The 21852-nt window shown below is 45.3% G+C and overlaps 1 protein-coding gene across 1 annotated transcript in view; it reads right to left on the bottom strand.

Moving 5' to 3' along the window:
• Positions 1 to 21852, bottom strand: part of LOC144823032 (protein argonaute-3) — a 1185091-nt gene that overhangs the window by 556972 nt on the left and 606267 nt on the right. The window contains exon 7 of the mRNA XM_078681169.1: positions 4402 to 4489. Coding sequence (XP_078537295.1) covers positions 4402 to 4489 — 88 coding nt within the window. The remainder of the gene's footprint in view (positions 1 to 4401; positions 4490 to 21852) is intronic.

Here is a 21852-nt window from a genome sequence, read left to right as displayed (position 1 = left end):
CAATTGTTTTTTGAGGAATTTGTTTAAGTTCTTTAGGTCCATGATCGGTCTCCACTTCTTTATCTTTTTTTGGTTCAAGAAGAAACAGGAGTAGAAACCGTTCCCTTTTTGTCTGAAAGGAACTCGTTCTATTGCTCCTTTTTGTAACATGTTTGTTACTTCCATCTGTAAGAGACGCAGGTGCTTCTGAAAGCGGGGCAGAGGAGGAGTTGGTGGAGGGATCTTTATAAATTCCAAAGAATGTCCGAACTGGAATAGATTCAGGATCCATCAGTCCAATGTTATGGTTTGCTACTGATGAAAATACTGGGATATCTTGCCGCCCACTGAAGATGGGATAGGTGGGATAGAGGCCAACAGCTGTGGGAGGTCATTGGCGACAACCGGTCTCCTTGCCCTGGCTTCCTGATTTTCCTCAAAAGGAAGCCTTGTTGTAAGCAGCTGCAGGTGGTTGGGGGTGAGTAAACTGTGGCATATATTGTTGGGCGGTGGAAGAATAGTTTGGTTAACAAGATTGTTGGTAGCCTCCTCTGTATGACTGGTAACCTTTTCCTCGGGAGCCACAAAAAGGCATTTTTCTGTATTGTAAAGAACCTAGCAACCTAGCCGTATCTGTGTCCTTTTCAATAGCGTGTAGAACTTCATTGACCTGGCTGCCAAATAATTCTTCTCCGTTACAAGGCAGATCGGGAATCTTCGTTTGCACTTCAGGTCTGAATGAAGTGGCTTTCAGCCAACCTTGACGCCTCAAGACGGCCGCTCCCACTAGCTGCCGGAAACCAGTGGATGCTACATTCATAGCGCAGTCTATTACTTCAGAGGCGGACCGCTCGCCTTCAAGAAGTATCTTCTTAGCATCCTCCCTGTCCTCTGGTGGTAGTTTGTCCAGGAATGGTGTCATATCCGACCACATTTGCCTATTATAACTGCTCAGTAAAGCCAGAGAATTCGCAGCACACACTGTCAAGGCCGAATTAGACGAAAAACGCTTCCTGATGTTGTCCAGTCTTCTGCCTTCTTTATCAGGAGGAGCTGTCACAGGAGCTGAAGGATTTTTAAGAACGCCTCTGCGCTGCTTGGTTTTGGATGACCTGTTAAGCAGGCCGGAGCGTCATCCGGAGCTTTATATTTTTTGTCCAGCCTTGGCAACACAGGTGAGACAGTAGCTGGATTTTGCATTATTCTCAATCATTCCTTCCAAATGTTATCAATAATGGGCAGAGACCTTACCGACTTTTTGTAAGGTTCTTTACAATCATATAGAAAACAGCCCTGTTGATGCACAGGCTTGGTAAATCAAAGCGTTTTGCCGCTCTTTCCAGAAGATTATGAAACCCCCCAATATTTTCTAGAGATGAATCTGCTTGAGGGAGAGAAGGAGATGCCGGGGTGTGAATAATGTAGGAATCCCATTCGTCCTGATGAATCTCTCCTTTTTTTCTTTCCATTTCCTCTTCTGAAGACGATAACTGTTGCACAGTAGTCACTTGAGGAGAGGGCTGAACAATTGGTGACTCCAGCTGTGGAGGAGGAGAGTGAGCCTGTGCCTGTGGAAGGGAAGGCTGGGGAGATGGAGGAGCTTGTTGGATACTCTACTCTGGAGGAAACCTCATCTTATAGTCTGCCAGTATAAACTGCAAATCTGTCATCATATTTGAAGAAAGGTACACTACATCCTGGTGTTGATACTGTTGCTGTGAATGGTAATACCGATGACCATAATCCTTATCATCAGAATCTTCCTGATATTTAACATTACGGTCCGATGGGCTTAAAGCTGCCAAAAAAAAGACTATCCTCCTCAGATCCCTCTTCCTCATCATCCTCTTCCAGAAATTGGGATGGCATAAGAGCTTGCGCCTGACTAGGTGAAGTTAAAGCTGGTGTAAGTTGAATTCTTGCAATTTTTTGCAATTTTTCTTTTCTCAAGCTCGTCGACGATTGCTGCTTGACAGCCAAACTTTGGATAGTCAACAGAAACTCCTTCGTCGGCGAGGGCTGTCTCTCCTGGTCTGTCAATGGAATCACCTTCGTCGACAACGAACCATCGAAGACAGGGATCTTCGTTGATGGTAACTGAGTGGATAACGTCATCAATACCACCGATGACACATCTGCCGTTGACGAGGATGGCCCCGTCGACGACGACGCAATCAGGGTCCCCGTCGATGAGATCGACAACAAGAGTTGTGTCGTCGACAGACAGCCCGTTGTCTGGAATTTGCCTTTCGACGACGACGATGACCTTGAAGAAACAATCTGCTTCGTCCACGATAAAGGTGTCTGACCTGACGACGATGTCATTGATGAAGACAAAGAGACAGTGATGGTAGAGACAGTAGACAACGCCGATGTGACCAGAATCACCTCATGAGAGGATTTTCCCGTCGACGGAGGTGTTGCCGACGAGCCGCCTGTCGGTGGAGCTGAAGTAGGCTTCTTGAAGGTACGCTTCAGCTTCATAGATGGAGTAAAGGTTCTGAAGCAGGATTTTTTGAAGGACAAGTTTTCTTTTCTTTGTGAGAAACCTTTCTAGCCGACAAAGACTGCTTCTGAGACGAAGAAGATGACATTTTTGGCCCTTTTGCAGGAAGCTGTGATGATGAATCAGCAGGGTCAGCTAAAGGTCTTTTTTGAAGCGTTTTAGTGTAAGACTTAGAGGAAGCATCACTCTCCTCATCTGAGACCACTGTGACCCTTTCTTTAAGCCTCTGAAGCCACAAAAGAAGCCTCCCTTCACAATCTTCAAAGTCTTTGTTGAGATGCCCGAAATACCTTGCAATCCTTAGGCTGTTGTTCAGGATACAGGCAATAAATACAGTCCTTGTGTTTATCATAAATATGCAGTCTGTTCTTCCTGCCAGAGTAATAGACTCTGAAAATACCTTTTGTAGGTGTATCTGACATGGTGGGCGTCAGTTTAATTCACCTCAATACAGATATACTAGATGGACAGTAAACCTGACTGGAACAATACTCCAAGATAGAAAGAATAGAAGAAAAACTGAGCAAAGCTCAGTGGAGACTCCCTTACCACGACATGCGGTAGAAAATCTGAGGGACTGGAGCTTCTCTCAGAAAGGTTCTACAGGGTGGTATCTACTGGTTGGCTGGTTCAAAGTTTGGTCCTTTTTTACGTAAGGACAGAGATATGTTACAACAATTTTAAGGCATTGGGCCTTAGGTTCTATGTATAATAGGACATTACTTTTAATAATACCAAGGACTCCCATCTCGACAACAGGGAATGATTCAAGCATGTGAATCTATGAAAGTTCCAATACTGGAGTAAAGTGTAGTGGTGTAGGGTAGAGTGCAGCGACATGGAGTAGAGTGGCATAGAGTCCAGTGGCATGAAGTAGATAAAGTAGATTAGAATGACAGAGTGGAGTGGTACAGAGTACAGTGAATAGGTGTAGAGTGGGGTGGTGCAGAGTAGAGTGGCGTAGAGTGCAGTGATGCAGAATGGAGTGGTGTAAGTTGAGTGGTGCAGAGCAGAATGGAATATTGTAGAGTGGAGTATGTATAGTGTTGTTGTGCACTGCCATTACAGACAACACATTTTCAATTGAAATGACTATTACATTTGCACAGACATTCAGTTTTACTGATAAAAGTATACGGTTCACAAACGATAACCTGTGGAAATGTCATCTCTTAGTGTACTGATTTGTTTTGATCGTATTTAAAATATTTGTTCCACCACACTTTAGAATTACAAAAAATATATTTTCTTGGTTTGAGATTTTCTAATTATGATATATAGTGAAATATTACTACAGTTAATTTGCAGACATTTAAATGTTGTGTGCTAAAAAAAGTATTTTCTTTCACAGCAAGCTTGTCACTTAAATCCACTCACTTTGAAGTAAGAGGAAGAAAAGTTTGAACTTTGTCTTCAAATGCACAGCAAATGTGACAAGATATGAGCAAGATTTAAAGGCTTGTTTACAAATAGACAAGCAATTGTAGAAGAATACAGTAAAGGAACAAACTCGAGCTGGACAGCCTAAAACAAAGAAAGCCTGCAAATCGAAAGCAAGCAAAAGTAAGTTACAAACCACAAAGCCAATGGTAAGCAATGGCTGGAATGCATTCCCATGGAAGTTTTCCGAATATCTCCAAGATGTCTTTAGGAAACCACACAGCTGCGATGTCTGGTAGGCTTTGACCCAAAAAGTAGGAAGACTCTAATCCTCAATCAATTTCCGCACCACTGAGGCGACTAGGTATTGGGGCTGGGACTTTACAAGACTCGAACCATGAACGTAAATACTCAGCTCTCTGTTTTGAGGTTGATGATGTTAGCAGAATCCTTCAATGGCATATTGTAGCTGGTTACCAGTTATATATCTGAGTGGGAGAAGTATGCTTGTGTGACTAGCAAAATTATTAGCTTACGTTTGATGACTAGCAGGTCTTCTTGTCACATTGCAAACACGGTATTTCCTTCTCATCGTTCCACAATGAGTCACCTCAACCTTCAGACCTACATGAATGCAAAAAAGCAATAATGAGCAACTACATCAAAAGGGCATTTTTAAGAGATGTCACACACATGGTATCCTGTTGATGGGTACACAATAGTCTGATCTCGTTCACACTCGCTGTTTTGTTCAGTTTCTTTTGGTTTAACTAGTATTGGGGTAACCAATGCAAGAATAAATATGGGATATAGGAAAGACCTCACACGTTGGCATCCAGTTTAAGGGACATTTCACGTGCTTTCAAGACATCCAACAATGTTACTTAAATGACCAAAGTCACGCATAGAATAGTTACTTGGAATCTCAGCTCTCCAAAATGGGAAAACTTCCTAAAGTCAAACAGTGGATAGCTCCATTCATGTGGCAATTCCTGAATCACTTTTACAAAGAGAAATTCTCTTTGAATAATTTATGTATATTTAGTTTGTAAGTAGTGAATCTGGAGGCAGGTTAACCCTGAAGAATGTAAAGCAAATGTGGTAGCAACCACCATCTCTTCTTCACTGGACTATGCCAACGCTTTTTACCATCAAGATTCTACCACCTTCATGGCAAGGTTGTAAATGATTAAAAACTCAGGAGTCGCATTCCTAACTGGACTGCATAAGTTTGAGCACACCACAGAGGCCATAAGGTAATGGTACTTGTTACCACTGCAACAAAGGGTCCTCAAATTAAATCACGGATCACCATCATCCCAGAGACGTTTTAAGGCATGGGCAACGTGGGCTCTGCTCTGGCCTAGAGCTCCAGTCTTTTAGGGGGCCCCCATCAGAATGTTCTCAGCTATTCCCCTGAACTATCTGTCTTATTCATACAGTCTTCACATGGATAGCTGCTAAAACGTAACTGTACATCTCTTTTAATTTATGGGGCAGATTTACAAGCCCCTTGTGCCACTTTTGCGTCATTTTTCCCATGTTAAAAATGACGCAAAAGTGGCTCGAGGGGCTTGTAAATCTGCCCCTATGTCTTTAGTAAGGGAAGGAAGGGTGATGTGGGTTTTTATTACATAAATGTTGCAGATACATGTTTTTAGCCCCATGTAACATGCATAAAATGTTTTATTTAGAACTAAACAATGTCTCACTCATGAGTAGTGGGAGGGGACTAAAGAGACTGTTTCCAATAATACTACTCAGCTGCGGTTGAAACCATAATATTTAAATCTCAAATAGTACAGTTTTGTCCGCTGGTACATGTATTCTGAACTTTCTTGGCTCATCTTAACTAGCCCTTTGGGCTGGTTTTGCGTTACCTTTGTCACTCAAACCCAGCATAAAGCAGTGTGGCAGTATTTACTTTCAATGAAACTTTATAGTCATAGTAAAACAAAGTAGTACTAGTACTATGCGATATTTGTGCTACTTTGTGCCAAGGGGTCATATCAGGGGTGGTACATGGGCGTCCCATGCAGCCACCGACTGGGTTTGACAAACCTCATTATCTACTAACAATTTTAGACAGAGATTTGCACCAAAACCATACACGTCCCCAGGGAAGGAGTAATATAAGATAAATGTTTTATTCCCCCATATGTACCAAACTTTGCATATGTGCTGCATTTTACAGCACGGATACAAAGTAAGAAAAGCATTTGTACTTGGAGTGTTCCCTTCCAGTAAAAACCTATGCTTGACATGACATCAGCATCCTTGCTCAATGGTGCAAGGGTTTTGAGTTGGCGAATGGCAGCCTAAAGAGCCAGAGCTGAGCAAGAGAACACCCCCACATCTTAGTAGATATAGTGCTATTGATCACTTTTCTCTTGAGGAAATGCATCACTGCAACTTTGGTTGGTTGCGAATGTGCAGAAAATTCATAATAAATGATAACTTTTTCTGAACAAGGGCTCTCAAAATACACTTGGCCCAGGGCCCTCAAAATTCTTAAGATGTCCTGCATCATCTGAAGTAAACACTGCGTTCTACTTCAGCTGTCATTCGCTTCAGACTAAACCATCGCCTGGGAGGAAAGTTGCATCTGTTTTTTAGTATCTAAGGCCTGAAATCAATTACCTGTGGTATGCGATCCAAAACGAAGCACAGTGTCTTCTGGAGAAAAACATTTTTAAACCTATAATTTTAAATGATTCTATGTTACAGTTCCGTGTTAGTTGTATTGTTTTCTTATATACCACACGAGCACTTTTCTTTTAGCACCAACACACCTAGTTGGTGAATGTTGCGCCTATACGTTCCTCCTTCATCCATTCAAGGGAGATTGCTCATTTAGGGAAGAAGCTTGATCCACTACGCCACAATGACTACACTACTAGGGAAACATCAATTTATTTTGACAGGTAGGAGGATCCTCATCCTTTTACTGTTACCATACCATAAAAGTGATTAGTGAGGCGGATGAGCTGTTTATGCATTCAATAAAAATGTCCCTGATGGAGAACAAAGGTCTACAAGTAAGTAACTTTTCTTTTTCCGTCATTAAATCTTTACTGATAGTCCTAATCATTGAATAAAATAGTAAGCTCCAGGCGTGACATGGCTTGGCAAAATGCCAACGTGCCTTGCTAAAGCTGCACAACCACCTTGTTAACGGGTAAATATCACACCTGTCGATGTAACACCTACCACGCAGAGAAAGAAGATTAAATATTCGCTGGGGTCCTGAGCCCAACGCCATTGCCTCAAGGAAAAGACAGAGCAAGAGTCCAGGTGGTAACAAGTAGAGTGTGAACTAGTGGGGTGTGACCAAACCCCAAAGACCAACGCGGTAAATACATCATGGCTAAGCCACGCAATTGCATGCCTTGCAGAACGCATGCAATGGCAAGGAATAAGAAATAGTTAAACGCTTGGGAAAGCCACTCTTCTTTACCAAGCAGGCCCCTGCAGTGTAGGGGGACCCAACCATTCAGGGGGACCCGCATTGAGGCCATTCTGCGGGGGACATCATTTTGCGCTATGCCATTGAGGTCAAGACGAGCAAGGCGGCCAGTGGGCTCAGATCTAGTGGCTATGTGACTTCCCTGGCTGTCTTGGTGTTCCTTTCACCTATGCTCCCCACCCCAAGAGGTAATTGGGGTCTGGAGTCCGAGAATACAGGGAGGGGGCGAGGAGCGTGGCAGAGGGCGATGGGGCACTTCCCCTCCTTAGTGAGGAGAGTTTCTCAAGGTGGGGGCTTCTTGGCAGAACCGCTAGCTGCTGTGAAATACTGCAGAGAAATCGGTAATGGTGAAGATGCTGCTGAAATCGAGGTCTGACCATCCCAATGGAACAGTGTAATGAGTAAAACAGAGCGAGTGAAACAGAAAAACTTAAGCGGAGACTGGCTGGACACCATGGGAAATATGAGGGGAGTGTGGAGGCTGAATGAGGGGAGAACCTAAGCGACAAAATGGCTCTGTTCGAGAATGTACCCAAAGAAAGCAAAGGCCTTCAGGGAGATACTTAGGAGGATAGCAGCCTGAGGGAGAAAGACAATCCACTCGAGGGATCTGTGTAAAGTTGTAACTGGTGCCAAGGGTTCTACTGAAATCCTCAATACAAAACAAGGAAAGAGTCTCCATGGGGAAGCATTCCTCAGGAGGCCTAGGTGGTGGCCTGTCAAAGCTGGCGGGAGCTTGAAAAAACAAGTTACGTACCTGTACACTGTGGTCTCTCCAGTATTGATATATTTTATAGATTCAAATGCTTGAATCTTCCCCATCGTCATGGTGGGAGTCCCACGGTAACACTAATAATAGTAGTGTTAAAGCATTAGCATTGACCTCATTGAAAGACAACAGAATTTGTAACTCGTTTACATTGTTTTAAAATATCCAAACTTCAGCCCATAAGAGCTGAGACCATGAAGCACTCATCACCTGCAGAGTCACCATATCTCAGATTTCAAGCAGAAGTGTAACTAACTATAATAGAGGTAACAAAAGGAGAGCCTGACCGGGAAGGAGGGAGGGTCGCATGTTAATCTATAAAATATATCAACACTGGAGAAAAACAATGTACAGGTAAGTAACTTCTTTTTCTCCAGTATTGTATCTTTAATAGATCCACATGCTTTAATCAGACTAGTAAGCAGTATGCACATACAATAACAGCAGGAAGGCGAACCATCCCACCATGAAATACCACTGAATACAAGTAGTCAGTAGAATTTCTGTGAAATTGCATAAAAAATCAGAAGAAACTCATGATCAGCATAATTAAATTATTAGTTAAATAGTATAATAGAAGAAAATAAACAGCTGAGAGCAGATCAGTAGCATACCTTATGCAAAATGTCTGACCGCCTACTACATCTGCTTTACTCCATCCATCAAGGCAGTAAGGCTTTGTAAAAGTGTGGGCGTTCACCAATGTCACCGCCCTGCAGATGTCCGGTAAAGACACTCCTGCGAATAGGACTGAGGGGGTTGAAACTTTACGAGTGGAATAAGCCTTCACCTTTGCAGGAAGTGGACTTCCTGCCTTTTCATGGCAAAAGAGTATATTCGAGGAGACCGAACGAGCAATACTAGCCTGCGTTAGGGCTTGTATTTTCTAGAGGCAGAGAAAGATAAGAGCAACTGATTTGACTTTTGGAAAGTCCTTGTTCTTTGCAAATAGAATTTCAAACATCGCTTAATGTCCAAAGAATACAAAGGGAATACAAAGCTCTTTCTGCGGTTGAAGAAGGATTGGGAAAGGACGAAGGCAGAATCACTGATTCATTAAGGTTTAATGATGAAGGCACTCTGTCCTCCAGGAATATAAGGTAAGGCTCTGTAATGGTGAAAGTATGAATTTCGCGAATACGTCTTGCAGATGTGATGGCTAATAGAAAAGCCACCTTCCAAGGACCACAAGGATAGGCGGCCAGGACGACATCTGTATGTGGAAATGGAAGCCAAGTGTACCTTTATGGATGAATTGGAAAGGCCTAATTTGGTAAGATGCAGAAGATAAGTTAAGAGCTGTTCCGTGTGCAGGAAAAAAGGATGATACGACTATGAAGTATACCATGCACAGAATCTCTTCCATTTCACCAAGTAGCACTTAAGGGTAGAAGGAGCTCGAGCTTGGTGAAGTATAGACTTGCGTTCCCCTGAGATTGTTAGAGCTCCGAACTCAGTGTGGTGAGGAGCCAAGCTGATAAAAGAAGAGTGTGAATATGTGGATGAAGAACTTGGCTCTGGTTCATGGAGAGTAGATCCTCTGTCGGCTGAAAGTGAATGGGAGAACGCTCTGATAGGCGATGCAGCTCTGTGTACCAATATTGTCTCACCCATGCCGGGGAATGAGAATGAGCCAGCTCGGCTCCAGTTAGATTTTTGGGGAGAATCCTTGAGATGAAAGGGAATGGGGGAAATACGTAAGCAAACATCCCTTCCCATGAGAAGTGGAAGATATCTCCCCAAGATCCTGATTGAGAAACTGCTGGCGAAGAGTTTGCATTTTTTGTTGAGGGATTTGGCAAAGACATCTAATGCTGGATAACCCCAAGATTGGAAGACGCTTCGCAGTTGCTTGTCGTTGAGCTCCCACTCGTGACACCATTTGGTGTCCCTGCTGAGTGAGTCGGCCCACCCATTGTGTATCCCAGGGATTTGTTACACCTTTTGTGAGATGTAATTGACTATTAGCCAATCCCATATCTGCTGCGCCTCGGCTGAGAGAACTTGAGGACTCGTTCTACCCTGTTTGAGCAGATAAAACATGGTGGTGGTGTTGTCTGTCCTGACTAGGACTGAAGATCCCTGATTCCTTAAGAGGAAGACTTGGAGGTGAGAAACACAGCCTTTAACTGCAGACGATTTATGTGGCATGAAGCTTCCAGTATGGACCATTTGCCGTGAATCTCTAAATCTCCATCCTTCCATGGAGGCATCCGATGTTATCACCATCTGTGGTGTTGTCTGGGGGAAGGAGAGACCCGAGCGATTTGGTCCTTGACTTTCCACTAGGAGATTGCCAAGATAATTTCTGAGGTTATGGAAATTATGTCGAATGATCCTTTAGATTGAGTCCACTGTGCCTTGAGCTGCTGCTTCTGCAGGGCCCTCATAAGAAGGCTGCATGAAAGGACGAAGCTTTGACTAACCAGTCGTCCAGGTAGGGGAATACCTGATGACCGGAACAGCGTAGAAAAGCTGCCAGGGGCATGCACTTGGTAGACTCTAGGGGCTGACTTCAACCCGAAGGGTAGTGCCTTGAATTGATAACAGCACCCTGACACCTCAAACCTGAGAAATTTGCAATGTTTGGGGTGTATGGGAATGAAGAAATATGTATGGAGTAGATCGAGGGAGAATAGATAGTCTCCCGTATCCATGAGAAGGACGATCTCATGGAGAGAAAGCATGGCTGAATGATTAATTTTTCATGAACTTGTTCAAGAACCTGAGGTCCAGAATCTGTCTCCATTTTCCTGTTTCTTCTTGATATAGAAGAAGAGTGAGTGGAATCCCAGATTGTACTAATGGAATGGAACCTCTTCTATTGCGTGTTTGGAGAGGATCAATCGTATTTATTTTCTGAGAATTGATGATGGCAATGAGATGTCTTTGTCGAGGGAAATTTGGAGGCAGCTGAAAAAATTCCAGGGTGTGACCATGCTGGAAAACATCTAACACCCATTTGTCGGAAGTTATGGATTTTTTGCTGATTGAAGAATTTGGACAAGGCGGGACTGAATTGAAGTGGGACTGAAGTGACAGGGGTCTGCAGCTTCTCATTGTCTCTGGCTAGAATCTTGAGACTGGTGTACGTCTGCGTACGGATGCCCTCGAATAAGAAGGCATCGTATTGGAGTGGTAGGCCTGACCCGAATAAATGGCCGATAGGTCTGCTGAGAATATGGTTGGAACTGCGGTCTAGAGAGGTACTGACGCTTACTTCTGCCTCGAGAGGGCTAAATCTTTGCTGCTGTAGACTACCAAGCGATTTGACAGTGTCGGTGTCAGTCTTGATGGACTGGAGTGCATCGTCAATGTGCTTTCCAAAAAGATATTTACCATTGAACGGCATTTCCAACTCCTTAGCCTGCACTTATAGATGGAAAGTAGCAGCTTTCAGTCATCCCTGGCGACGTAGCACTGCCACTCCGATCATCTATCTAAAAGCTGTGGAGGAAATGTCCATGGCAATATCGATCAGCTCAAAAAAGCTTTTTTACCTTCTGAAAGAATATCTTTAACCTCCTCCTTTTTGTACTCAGGGAGATACTCCTACGTATCTCCCTAGGATGGCCAAGGCATTGGAGGCTCTAATGCAGGGGTCCCCAAACTACAGCCCCCGGGCCACATCCGGCCTGTCTAATCAACTGGAGTGGCCCACTTAACGATCCCAAACAATCCTTTGCTTTTTGTCTCATGCGGAGACACGTATTCCTCACTTCCAGGTAGTAGGTGGTTGGTGGTCCAAATCCAGGCGACCGGAAACTGCCGGGGCATCTCACAGCGCTTCTGGGGGAAATCGCTTAACACAGAAGTTCCCGCCAACACAGAGCTTCGGATTGATGCCTGTCCTTTGCCTACTTCTACGCAAGTAAGAACCGTGTTTTCTGAGGCCGTGTGTTTGTGACCTTTACTGAGGTTCTTTGACCCCGCGCAGGAGCACTATTCTGTGTTTGTTTTGACACCGCGCTGGAGCGCTATTCTGGATTTGTTTCGACACCGTGCTGGAGCGCTTTACTTGGGGTTCGGTTGTTTGTTTTGGCACCGCACTGGATCGCTTTACTTGTGGCTTGTTTTGGCACCACGGTGGATCGCTTTACTTTCAGTTTGTGACAACGCGCTGGGGTGCTTATGTGAATACCTTGGACACCGCGCTAGAGCGCTTTGATTACACGCTGGGGCGCTTATCTTTTTCCGTTTCTACACAGGAACGCTGTTTTCTAACTAACCACTATAGACAACTTCTACTCTCTGGGTGTTCCTAAGCTCAAGGTAAACGCTGTTAACCACATGTGCACAAGAAGAAAACATAGAGAGGGCTTTATCTGTGCCCACTGTAATCAGGTCTCCCTTACTTCCCCTACCAGCCCGAGAAGAGCGGAAGAAAGACAGACAACAAAATGTCGAAACTGTTGGGGAAACCGAAAACAGATTCAGAGTGCAGAGTTTTTAAACAGCAGTGGACAGATGACTATTTTTTTGTCCAGTGCAAGGAAAAGGCAGTTTGTTTAATCTGCAAAGAGACAGTGGCGGTGTTTAAAGAATTTAATATCCGCCGACACAATGAAACCCGCCATGGAGGGCAGTATGCTAGCTTGCTGGGCCAAGTGAGGAGAGACAAGGTGGATAAGCTACAAAATGGTTTTGCCGCCCAGCAGTGTACAATGCTACGTCAAACACAGGCGAACCTGTCATCCGTTCGGGCCAGCTTCAAGGTAGCTAAACTGATTGCAAGTTGTGGAAAGTCGTTCAGTGATGGGGAGTTTGTCAAGAAGTGTTTGAACGCTGTCGCGGAGGAGGTGTGTCCGGACAAGAAAGATGCCCTGAACGCGGTGAGTCTGTCCACATCTACAGTTACCATGCGAATTGAAGAAATGGGGCATATTGTACATGTCCAGCTGAAAGAGAAAGCTAAAGATTTTGAGTGTTTTGCATTGGCAATGGATGAGAGCAATGACGTGCAGGACACAGCACAACTGCTGATTTTTATTCGGGGAGTTAATTCAACTTTTGAAGTGTTCGAGGAGCTGGCAGCTCTACAAAGTCTCACGGATACTACGACAGAGGATATTTTTTGCAAAGTACGCCAAACGATGGAAGAGTTGGATTTAGACTGGGCTAAGCTGGCTAGCATCACAACGGACGGTGCTCCGAGTATGGTTGGTGCGTCGCGGGGGCTAGTGGGGCGCATAAAAAGAGAAATGGAGGAACGAGGTCTCACCCCCCACTACAAGTCCACTGCCTGATTCACCAGCAAGCACTGTGCTGCAAAGTTCTGAATTGGGAATCTGTCATAAAGGTGGTTGTGTCTTGCATAAACTTTATCAGAGCAAACGGACTGAAACACAGACAGTTCCAAGCTTTTCTATCCGAGCTGGAGTCTGCCCATGGAGGCGTGCTTTACCACGCTGAAGTCAGATTGTTAAGCCGGGGTAGAGTTTTGGAGCGCTACAACGAGCTGCTACCCAAAATCAACGCCTTTCTCCTGACAAAGGGAAAAACTGTCCCAAAGCTGATCGACACAGAATTGAAATGAGACCTTGCCTTTTTAACAGATGTGACAAATTTGTGACAGAAATTTGAAACAGCCTGAATTTATAGCTCCAAGGCAAGGGAAAATTAATCAGTGACATGTATTCCCACCTCAAAGCATTTGAGGTTAAAATGGCGCTGCTTGTTGGACAAGTGCAAAAGCAAGACTTCACCCATTTTCCTGCTACTCTGAGCCTCTCAGCTGAGGAGCAAGCGGTCCCGTTTCCAACCAAGAAGTGCAAGGACGCACTTGAAACACTGACAGCGGAGTTCAGTATGCGGTTCCGTGAGCTTCATGCCCACGTTAAAGAAATTCGCATATTCCAGAACCCTTTTGCTGCCGACATTAATGACACCCTGCATTCTCTTCAATTTGAACTGGCTGAGTTGCAGACCTGTGATGTGCTGAAAGACACATTCAAGCCCAACTGTCCCATAGAGTACTATGCTTCCCTCCCAAACGAGACCTACCCCAATATCAGAAAGCACGCAATGAAGATGTCCACAGTTTTTGGGAGCACATATATCTGTGAGCAAACTTTTTCACGCATGAAGCTGATAAAATATCCGACAAGATCAAGACTCTCAGATCAACACCTGCATCAGTCTCTGAGACTGGCTGTAACTGGAATGGAACCTGACATCAATCTCCTCGCCAGTCAGAAGCAAGCCCACAGCTCACACTGATATGGTAAGCCTGCTGATTTCAGTAACTATGAATATGAAAAAATATCAGTATAGTAATGCTCTTTTTATAGGCAACATGTTTCTTGAACAGTGATGTCACGTACAAAATGAGACTGCAGCAGGTCATCTGCTGATGGGCTGCTTGTGTGTTTTTTTATCTGCCATTCCTGAAGGGCCTGCATGCTTCCAGGACCACCCTAAAGTCAGCCTGTTTATTGCAATTTTTATGTATTAATGTGATTTCACTGTGTGGCAAAAAAATTATCATCAGCTTGTGTTTTTATTTTTGAATCTAATCTATATCTATAAAATAAAAGGAGTATCTGTGGTACTTCAAATAAACACGAGAAGACTTTCTATTACATTTTTTGCAAACCAACAGGTGGCGCCAAGGCCCAGCGAAGGGCAGCTGCAAAAAAAATTCATTATAATCTCCACAATAATACTGGTTGTCCCTTTGGCCCAAATCATTTCCTGTTATAAGACTGACCCCGGCCCCCCATCACAGAAAGTAAAGTTGATGTGGCCCCCGCCGAAAAAGGTTTGGGGACCACTGCTCTAATGGAAGTGTCCGCCAATGCAGAAAATCTCTTTCCAATATTATCGAGGTGGCGCCCTTCCTTATCTAGTGGAGCTGTACATGGAGATGAGGGGTTATTAGCCCTTCTCTGTGCGGCCTGCATATTGACAAAATCTGGCTGAGGATGACCATAAGGCATGAGGGGGAGTTTTCAGGGGCCTTATTATTTGGTCTAGCTTTGGTCCGGCTGCACGTCGTTGTCAAAATCAGGGTCACATCCTGCTTGACAAAGCTGTCACCATTTTGATCATCGATGTGGTAGACGTGGCCGATGAGACCATCAACGGTGTTCCTGAAACTGAACTCCTCACGGTAGATGGCAGATTCTTCGACGGCGTTGCTGTTCACAGGTGTTCTTTTAGTGAGGATGGCTCCTTGAAGGGGGTGTGAGGAGGAGAAGGAGGTGCTGAGCCAGATCTGTGAAGAAGAGTGGATGTGCCAGCCTGGTGCTTCTTAGATGTTTTCTCCTCAGAAGTGTCCTTTCTATGAGACTTAGTCATCTTGGTGTCTGTGTGGGTAGAGGACGATTCCCCTTCTTTCCTTTTCCTGGAGGAGGAATGAGCCTTCTCCTCCTGCTCAGAACCTGAGTCCGAGGATGACTTTTTTCTCTGGAGCCATAGAAGCAGTCTACCCTTTCAGTCCTTGAGGGTTTTCGCAGAAAACGTACAACAGTCCTTACATTCTATAGGTATATGATCAGGATAGAGGCAATATAAACACTCCTTGTGAGGATCTTCAGAGAAAAGTCTGCTTTTACGACAGGTCTTACAGCGCATAAATAGCACTTTTTTCGACTGACATTTTGTGTGAATAGATCCAAAAACACACACTCCAATAGTACCTCAGATGTTGAAAGATGAGAAATTGATAGCTGGAAGCTAAAGGTCAAAAGGATAAGAGCAGAGCAGAGCTAAGGGAGACACACAATGTGCGGTAAGAAATCTGAGGTATGGTGGCTCTGCAGGAGATGTTATGTTATGTTAAAAATACTTGTAAAGTGCTACGTATACCCAAGGGTGTCTTGGCGCTATTGCAACAGAGATTTAGCAAACAGAGGCAGACAGAGTGAAAAGCCAGGTCTTCAGAAGCTTTCCTAAAACCTTTAGAGAGGGTGCTAATCTTATATGTGATGGTAGAAGATTTTATTCCCTGGTGTCCCCCACCAAAAAACTACTTCCACCCCATTTGGTTATCTTTAAAACTGAAGTTGGTAACTTTGTGGGATCCGCTTGATCTCAGATTTCTAATGGGAACGTACCAAGAAATGGCTTTCCTCAAGAAGTCTGCACCAGCGGCATGAAGAGCTTTAAAGGTAAGGAAGAGTCCCTCAAATTTAGTGTGATTCTTAATAGTTAGCCAAAGTCGTTTTTTGATTGCTTGAGAAAGAGACTGATTTTTGGGAAGATTGAAAAGTAATCTAGGTGCATCATTTTGTAATACCTGAAGTTTCTTAAGATATTTTGCCAGGAGATTAATATAAAATCAATTACAATAATCTATTTTGATAGGATTAAAGAAGATATAACTGTTTTTCTAGAATTCTTAGGAAGAAAGTATATAATTTTCCTCATGATTCTAAGAGTATTACAGGAGGAAGATAGAACCAAGTTGACTTGTTTGCCAAAGTTAAGCTTATCGTCAAGCATTACCCCCAAGGCTTTTTGCTTTTATGGTGGGTTGGGGTAAGACACCCAGTCCCGCTGGCCAACATGTGGTAGACCAGAAATTATGATTGTTTCCCAGAAGAATCGCTTCAGTTTTATCTGAATTAAGCTTGAGACAATGCTTACTCATCCATCTGCCAATCTCTCCCATGCAATTATAGAACTGATGATTGGTGTAACTGGCATCATTGGCAGCAGATAGAACGATCTGCGAGTCATCTGCGTATGAAATAAGAGAGAAACCAAAGGATTGAACCTAGGGGGCAAGGTCTCTTACGCAGAGATTAAACAGTGTGGGACCAGGGAAAGATCCCTGTGGCACCCCACAAGGTAGGAGGAAAGTGATGTAATTAAAATTGTCCAGTTTCACTGTATTTTCCCAGATTTTTAGGAATGATTCAAGTGATTCTAAGACTATGTCTTTTATGCCTAGCAGGGTCGGATAATCTACGTTATCAAAGGCCGCAGGCCGTTCCAATAAGATCAGGATGGCTGTTCCTCCTCCATCTAGGATGAGTTTAAGTTAATCCGTTGCTTTAATAAGGGCCGTCTCATTGATATGTTCTGATCAAAATCCGAATTGTGTGGGATCTAACAGATCGTTCTCTCAAATAAATTGATTTAGTTGTTTGATAATGATTTTTTCAATTATTTTACCTGTAAATGGAAGTCTGGAAATTGGTCGATATTTGATGGATTTTCTGGATCGAGGGTAGGTTTTTTTAAAAGAGGAAGGATGGAAGCCCCTTTCCAGAGTGGGAAAGATCCCTGTGCTGAACATAGAATTGAAGTTATTCTTAAGTATATTAGCTACACTCTCTGAAATAAATCTGAGCACAGATGAGGGCAGGGATCTTCTGCAGAACCTGATTTAGTAGTCTGGATAAAATTCAAGGTTTGTGTTACTGTGATAGGGGAAAATTTAGCCAAAGCGGGCTTAAGGTGATTGTTAGTCGTCAGGCTCCCATGGGTCCCTATACCTATTTGTGCTGTTAGATGAGTGCTTCAGGGTCTCAAATCAGATTGGCTAAAGTTTGGATGTTTTAAAATAACTCAAACAGGTTACAAAATTCTATTGTCTTTCAATGAGGTCAATGCTAATGCTTTAACACTACTATTATTACTGTTACACTACCACCATGAAGACGGGGATGATTCAAGCATGTGAATTTATACAAGATACAATAATGGAGAAACTAAGCACAAGGAAGAGGGAGAATATTTCCAATAAAACACTGCAAGGAAAAAGATAACGCATGCATTCACATACCAAGGACTATTGGAAGTATGAAAAAGAACAGAACAGTAAGTAAATTCACTGGGAGGGTGGTGAGGGAGAAGAGGAGGAAATCAGCTCCAGGAAGAAAGAAAACAAAAAAAAACAAGCCCAGTTAGGAGGTCTCCCACATCCTCCTGGAGCTGCCCTCCCCAAAACTGGAACTGAGAAGTAAATCTGTTGCAGGCCTGAACATAGACAGCTGCATCTGATATTATATATCTGAAAATTATGTCACTTACATTAAACTTAAAGATCATGTAGAGAATGAGTGGCCTTATCATGTATAACTGCATTCTCTAGTGAAACCTTTTTGGAATGTCATGGATGAACAGACATTTAGTGGGAGCGAGCTGTTGAGAGACAGAAATTTTAAGGAAATGAGCATGAAGGTGATTAACCTGGCACATGATGGGCACGTGGGTAGAAATCTCACCAAGGTAAGAGTGAGAGAAAAGTACTGATGGCCAGGCACGGATTGTTAAGTAGAGGAAGGGGTCAGGGACTGTTTAACAAGTGCTACCAATAGTAAGTCAAATGTTATCTCAAAAACTCCTTTATCTCAATTTGTGGTACCCGACCAACCTTGAACAAAATTGGATTATGATAATATGGGCCCATTTAAGCTCCTACCTACTAATGAGAGATGTGCGTTGTGGGGGAGTGGCTTGCTGCCGATGTAGAAGGATGCAAGCTGAGGAGCTCTGTCCGCCGTCTCCCCACTTTCATCTATCCTGACCCCCTGACACGTGGCGGAGAGCCGCACACTTCGCAGCAGCCCTTAAGAATGTGAGGGCTAGACTTGGCAGTGCTTTGCCCCAGAGTTGGGGCCACCCCACGTTGGGGCGACCTGTCGGCACCGCTCTCGGAGGTCCTGACCCTAAGATGGCAGCCACGGTCTAACTCCGGCGTGATCCCGATACTCCGGAGCGACCTGGCACTTCGGCACTGGGGGCCTTGTCCTGACCGCTGGACGGACGACGGCGTGCTCCTCGATAACTGGAGGAGGAGAGAGACGCTCCTTCTTAAGCGGACTGGCCTGCGACGAGATCCCCAGGTCGGCTCCATTCCGGACAGCAATATGGCAGCCAGAGGGGTTTGCTTGGCGAACTTGCCCGCATAGCGGCCCAACGCTGTGGAAGAACGCCAGCCTTACACTGCAGCTGTCTCCCTGGGCTATATGGTGTATACAGCATGTGGGAGAGGAATCGGAGGTGCTCTGAAGACCCACATTCAACTGTGGGGCTGGCCCCATGTCCTCCCCTGGGCTGAGCCATGAAATGGCGGCTAAGGGGAGTGAGCGCTGAGCTGTTGTGTGCCACGAGTGGGGACCTGCCTGAAGGAGACCTGCCGTCGTTGCCCTTGTCGCCGCCACATCAAGGTAGATGTGCGGCACGGCGGAGACACACTGAGGAGACTAGAGGCCATGGTGCTATCGGCGGGAAAGGCTTCACGGGACCCTGCTTGTAAGAGCGCCAAACTTCCACTGCGCCCCCCGGCTTACTGGGCCCTGCCGCAATACCTACACTGCTAAGCATTTGCTGTTTCAAGCGACCGCGTGAATAGCCACAGTAGTGGAAGAGACAAGGCATATAGGGGGGCGGCTCACTCTGACATTCGCTTTTACAGGCGGCGGAAGAAGCTGGAGGTGCAGAGGCGCTCCTTGACCCAGATCCCCACCAAGAGCGAAGAGAAACCATTGCTAGCGATACTATGATGGGGCACCCAGGATATAGCGCCTAGATACCGCCCGTGGTTCCAAACGTTGGGAGATGTCTTGCTGGTTCCCTGAGAGGCTCACTGGAGAACAGAAGAGACCATGTGGTACCAATACCGGGGAGAACGCTTGAGCAGTTTACTTGATCTGATACGCACTTCAGAAACACAACTGGAGGGAATGCCTGCGACAATGGTGGATTTCTGAGTGGTACCTAGTTTCGGCGAGACATACCGGCTCGCAGGGCCAATAGTGGTGAGTTCACTGGAGGCGAGGTCGGCGGGGGCTTCCTGGACTGAAGAAGGGCGACATCCCGGAGGGGATCTTGCGCGATTGGAAGTGCTCTGGCACGCCGCCCCGAAGGGACACTGAAATCTCTTGGACGCTGACTCTGCAAACCACAGCCTCGAGATAGGGAGACCTCAAAAGAAGAGAGGCTTTACTGCTCTTAGCGTGGATGTCCCTGGACCCCAATCTGAAGAGGAGGAGGAGACACCTGAAACTAGTAGAGAGTTGTCCCCCCGGAAGCTCACATTAGCAGACATAATGCAAGCAATACCAGCCTCCAGAGAAGCACTGGAGGAGAAGATGGATGCTATTGGCACAGATCTCAACTTGCCAAAGACGACCACCGAAAGCTCAAAGACAGGGTGTCAAGCAACGAAAAGAACTTAATGGCCTGCCAGATGAAGTATGAGACATGGGAAGCTCTCTCACTACCCTGGAAGCTAGAGTGAAGACTATGGAACTGCGTCCCGAGGCAAGATCAAGGTGGAACAATATCCGTGTCAATGGGATAACCGAAAAAACAGAGGGGTCCAACATGGTCAAGTACTTGGAGGACGGGCTCCGAACCAAAGTGGCCCCAGAGGGCCTCTCCCCCCCTTCTATGCCCTGGAGCGGGTCCACAGAGTGCCCGCTAGGCTGCCAAAACCAGGAGCCCCTCCACGACCAGTGGTGGCTAGGATGTTAAACGTTCGTGATAGAGACCATATCCTACAATGTGCTCATCAAAAACGAAAGCTCCACATAGACAATAATACTGTCATGATCTTCCCAGACTTTACACGAGAAGTGCAGCAGAACAGGGCCTCATTTTCTCCTGTCAAGGCCAAACTTCGCAAGATGAATTTATCCTACGCAATGCTTTTTCCCCGCTCGGCTCACATTAGCGGACCCAGCGGGAGTACACTTCTTCAATTCCCCACAAGAAACCTGGGATTGGTTAGAGACCCGTTGTGCACAAGATCGACCTGCCACGGATTCGGGAACCCCACAGCACAGTCCTACTGGCCATGGTCCGGGCTCCCGGGCTCCCTCACCCAGGGAACTCAGTCTGGATCGCCCGAAGGCGCTGTAAGCCGCGATGTCGCACAATCGGATCAGTTCTAGCTCATTTCCTGGGGGGAGAGAACATCGACTTAGCCGATCAGAATGCTCATCAGACCGCAGCGACACTGACAGCTTGAGAGCCAACATGCCGGAGGTTACGCCCCAAATGGCGGCTGACCTCATATAGCAGTGGTTCCCAAACTTTTTTGACCTGTGGCCCCCTTGACCTAATTGGCAGTTGGCCGTGGCTCCCCACCATTTCTTTACCGGCACACCACGGCGCACACTTTGGGAACCACTGGTCTACATGAAGAATCAAGCCTAGACGTGATGAAGGATACAGAGTAGCCATCACCATTTAAAAGTTTATTTGCAATCACAAAGATCTTATAAAGTACATCGCAATGCATACACCATCATAGAGTAGCAAGTCGTCATGTACGGAAGGAAGATAGCATTTCTTGGGCGTGCCAAATACAACATTCATGCTCTTGGGTGTACTCGAGTTGCATGCACTGGGCAAGTCGAGACGCTGCTTCAGATCTGCAGCTGGAGCCCAGCCTGATCGGGGTGAGGCAGCCCTCCCAGGCCAACAGTGATCACACAGCACATGAAACGAACTCGCAAAGTCTAAGCCCCTCCATCACCGACTGCCGCATCCTCTCAAAGACTGCTTTGGGCACAGCAAAATGACAAGTTGGCATTTCCCAAGGGTATCTTCCTTCCAGGTGACGCGCAGGGGAATACTGGTGGCCTTAATTAGCAATGCTAATGTGGAAACATTTGTGTGTGATTTTACAACAATGAACAGATCGGGGTCCCCAAATCTCTCAAAATCACTAGCATTCCCTTTTAAGATGCCAAGATGAATTTATCCTACGCAATGCTTTTTCCCGCTCGGCTCACATTAGCGGACCCAGCGGGAGTACACTTCTTCAATTCCCCACAAGAAACCTGGGATTGG

Source organism: Lissotriton helveticus, chromosome 3_1, assembly GCF_964261635.1.
Source record: "Lissotriton helveticus chromosome 3_1, aLisHel1.1, whole genome shotgun sequence".
NCBI lineage: Eukaryota > Metazoa > Chordata > Amphibia > Caudata > Salamandridae > Lissotriton > Lissotriton helveticus.
The sequence above is the reverse complement of the archived record's forward strand: the minus strand, read 5'-3'. Positions and strand labels throughout refer to the sequence as shown.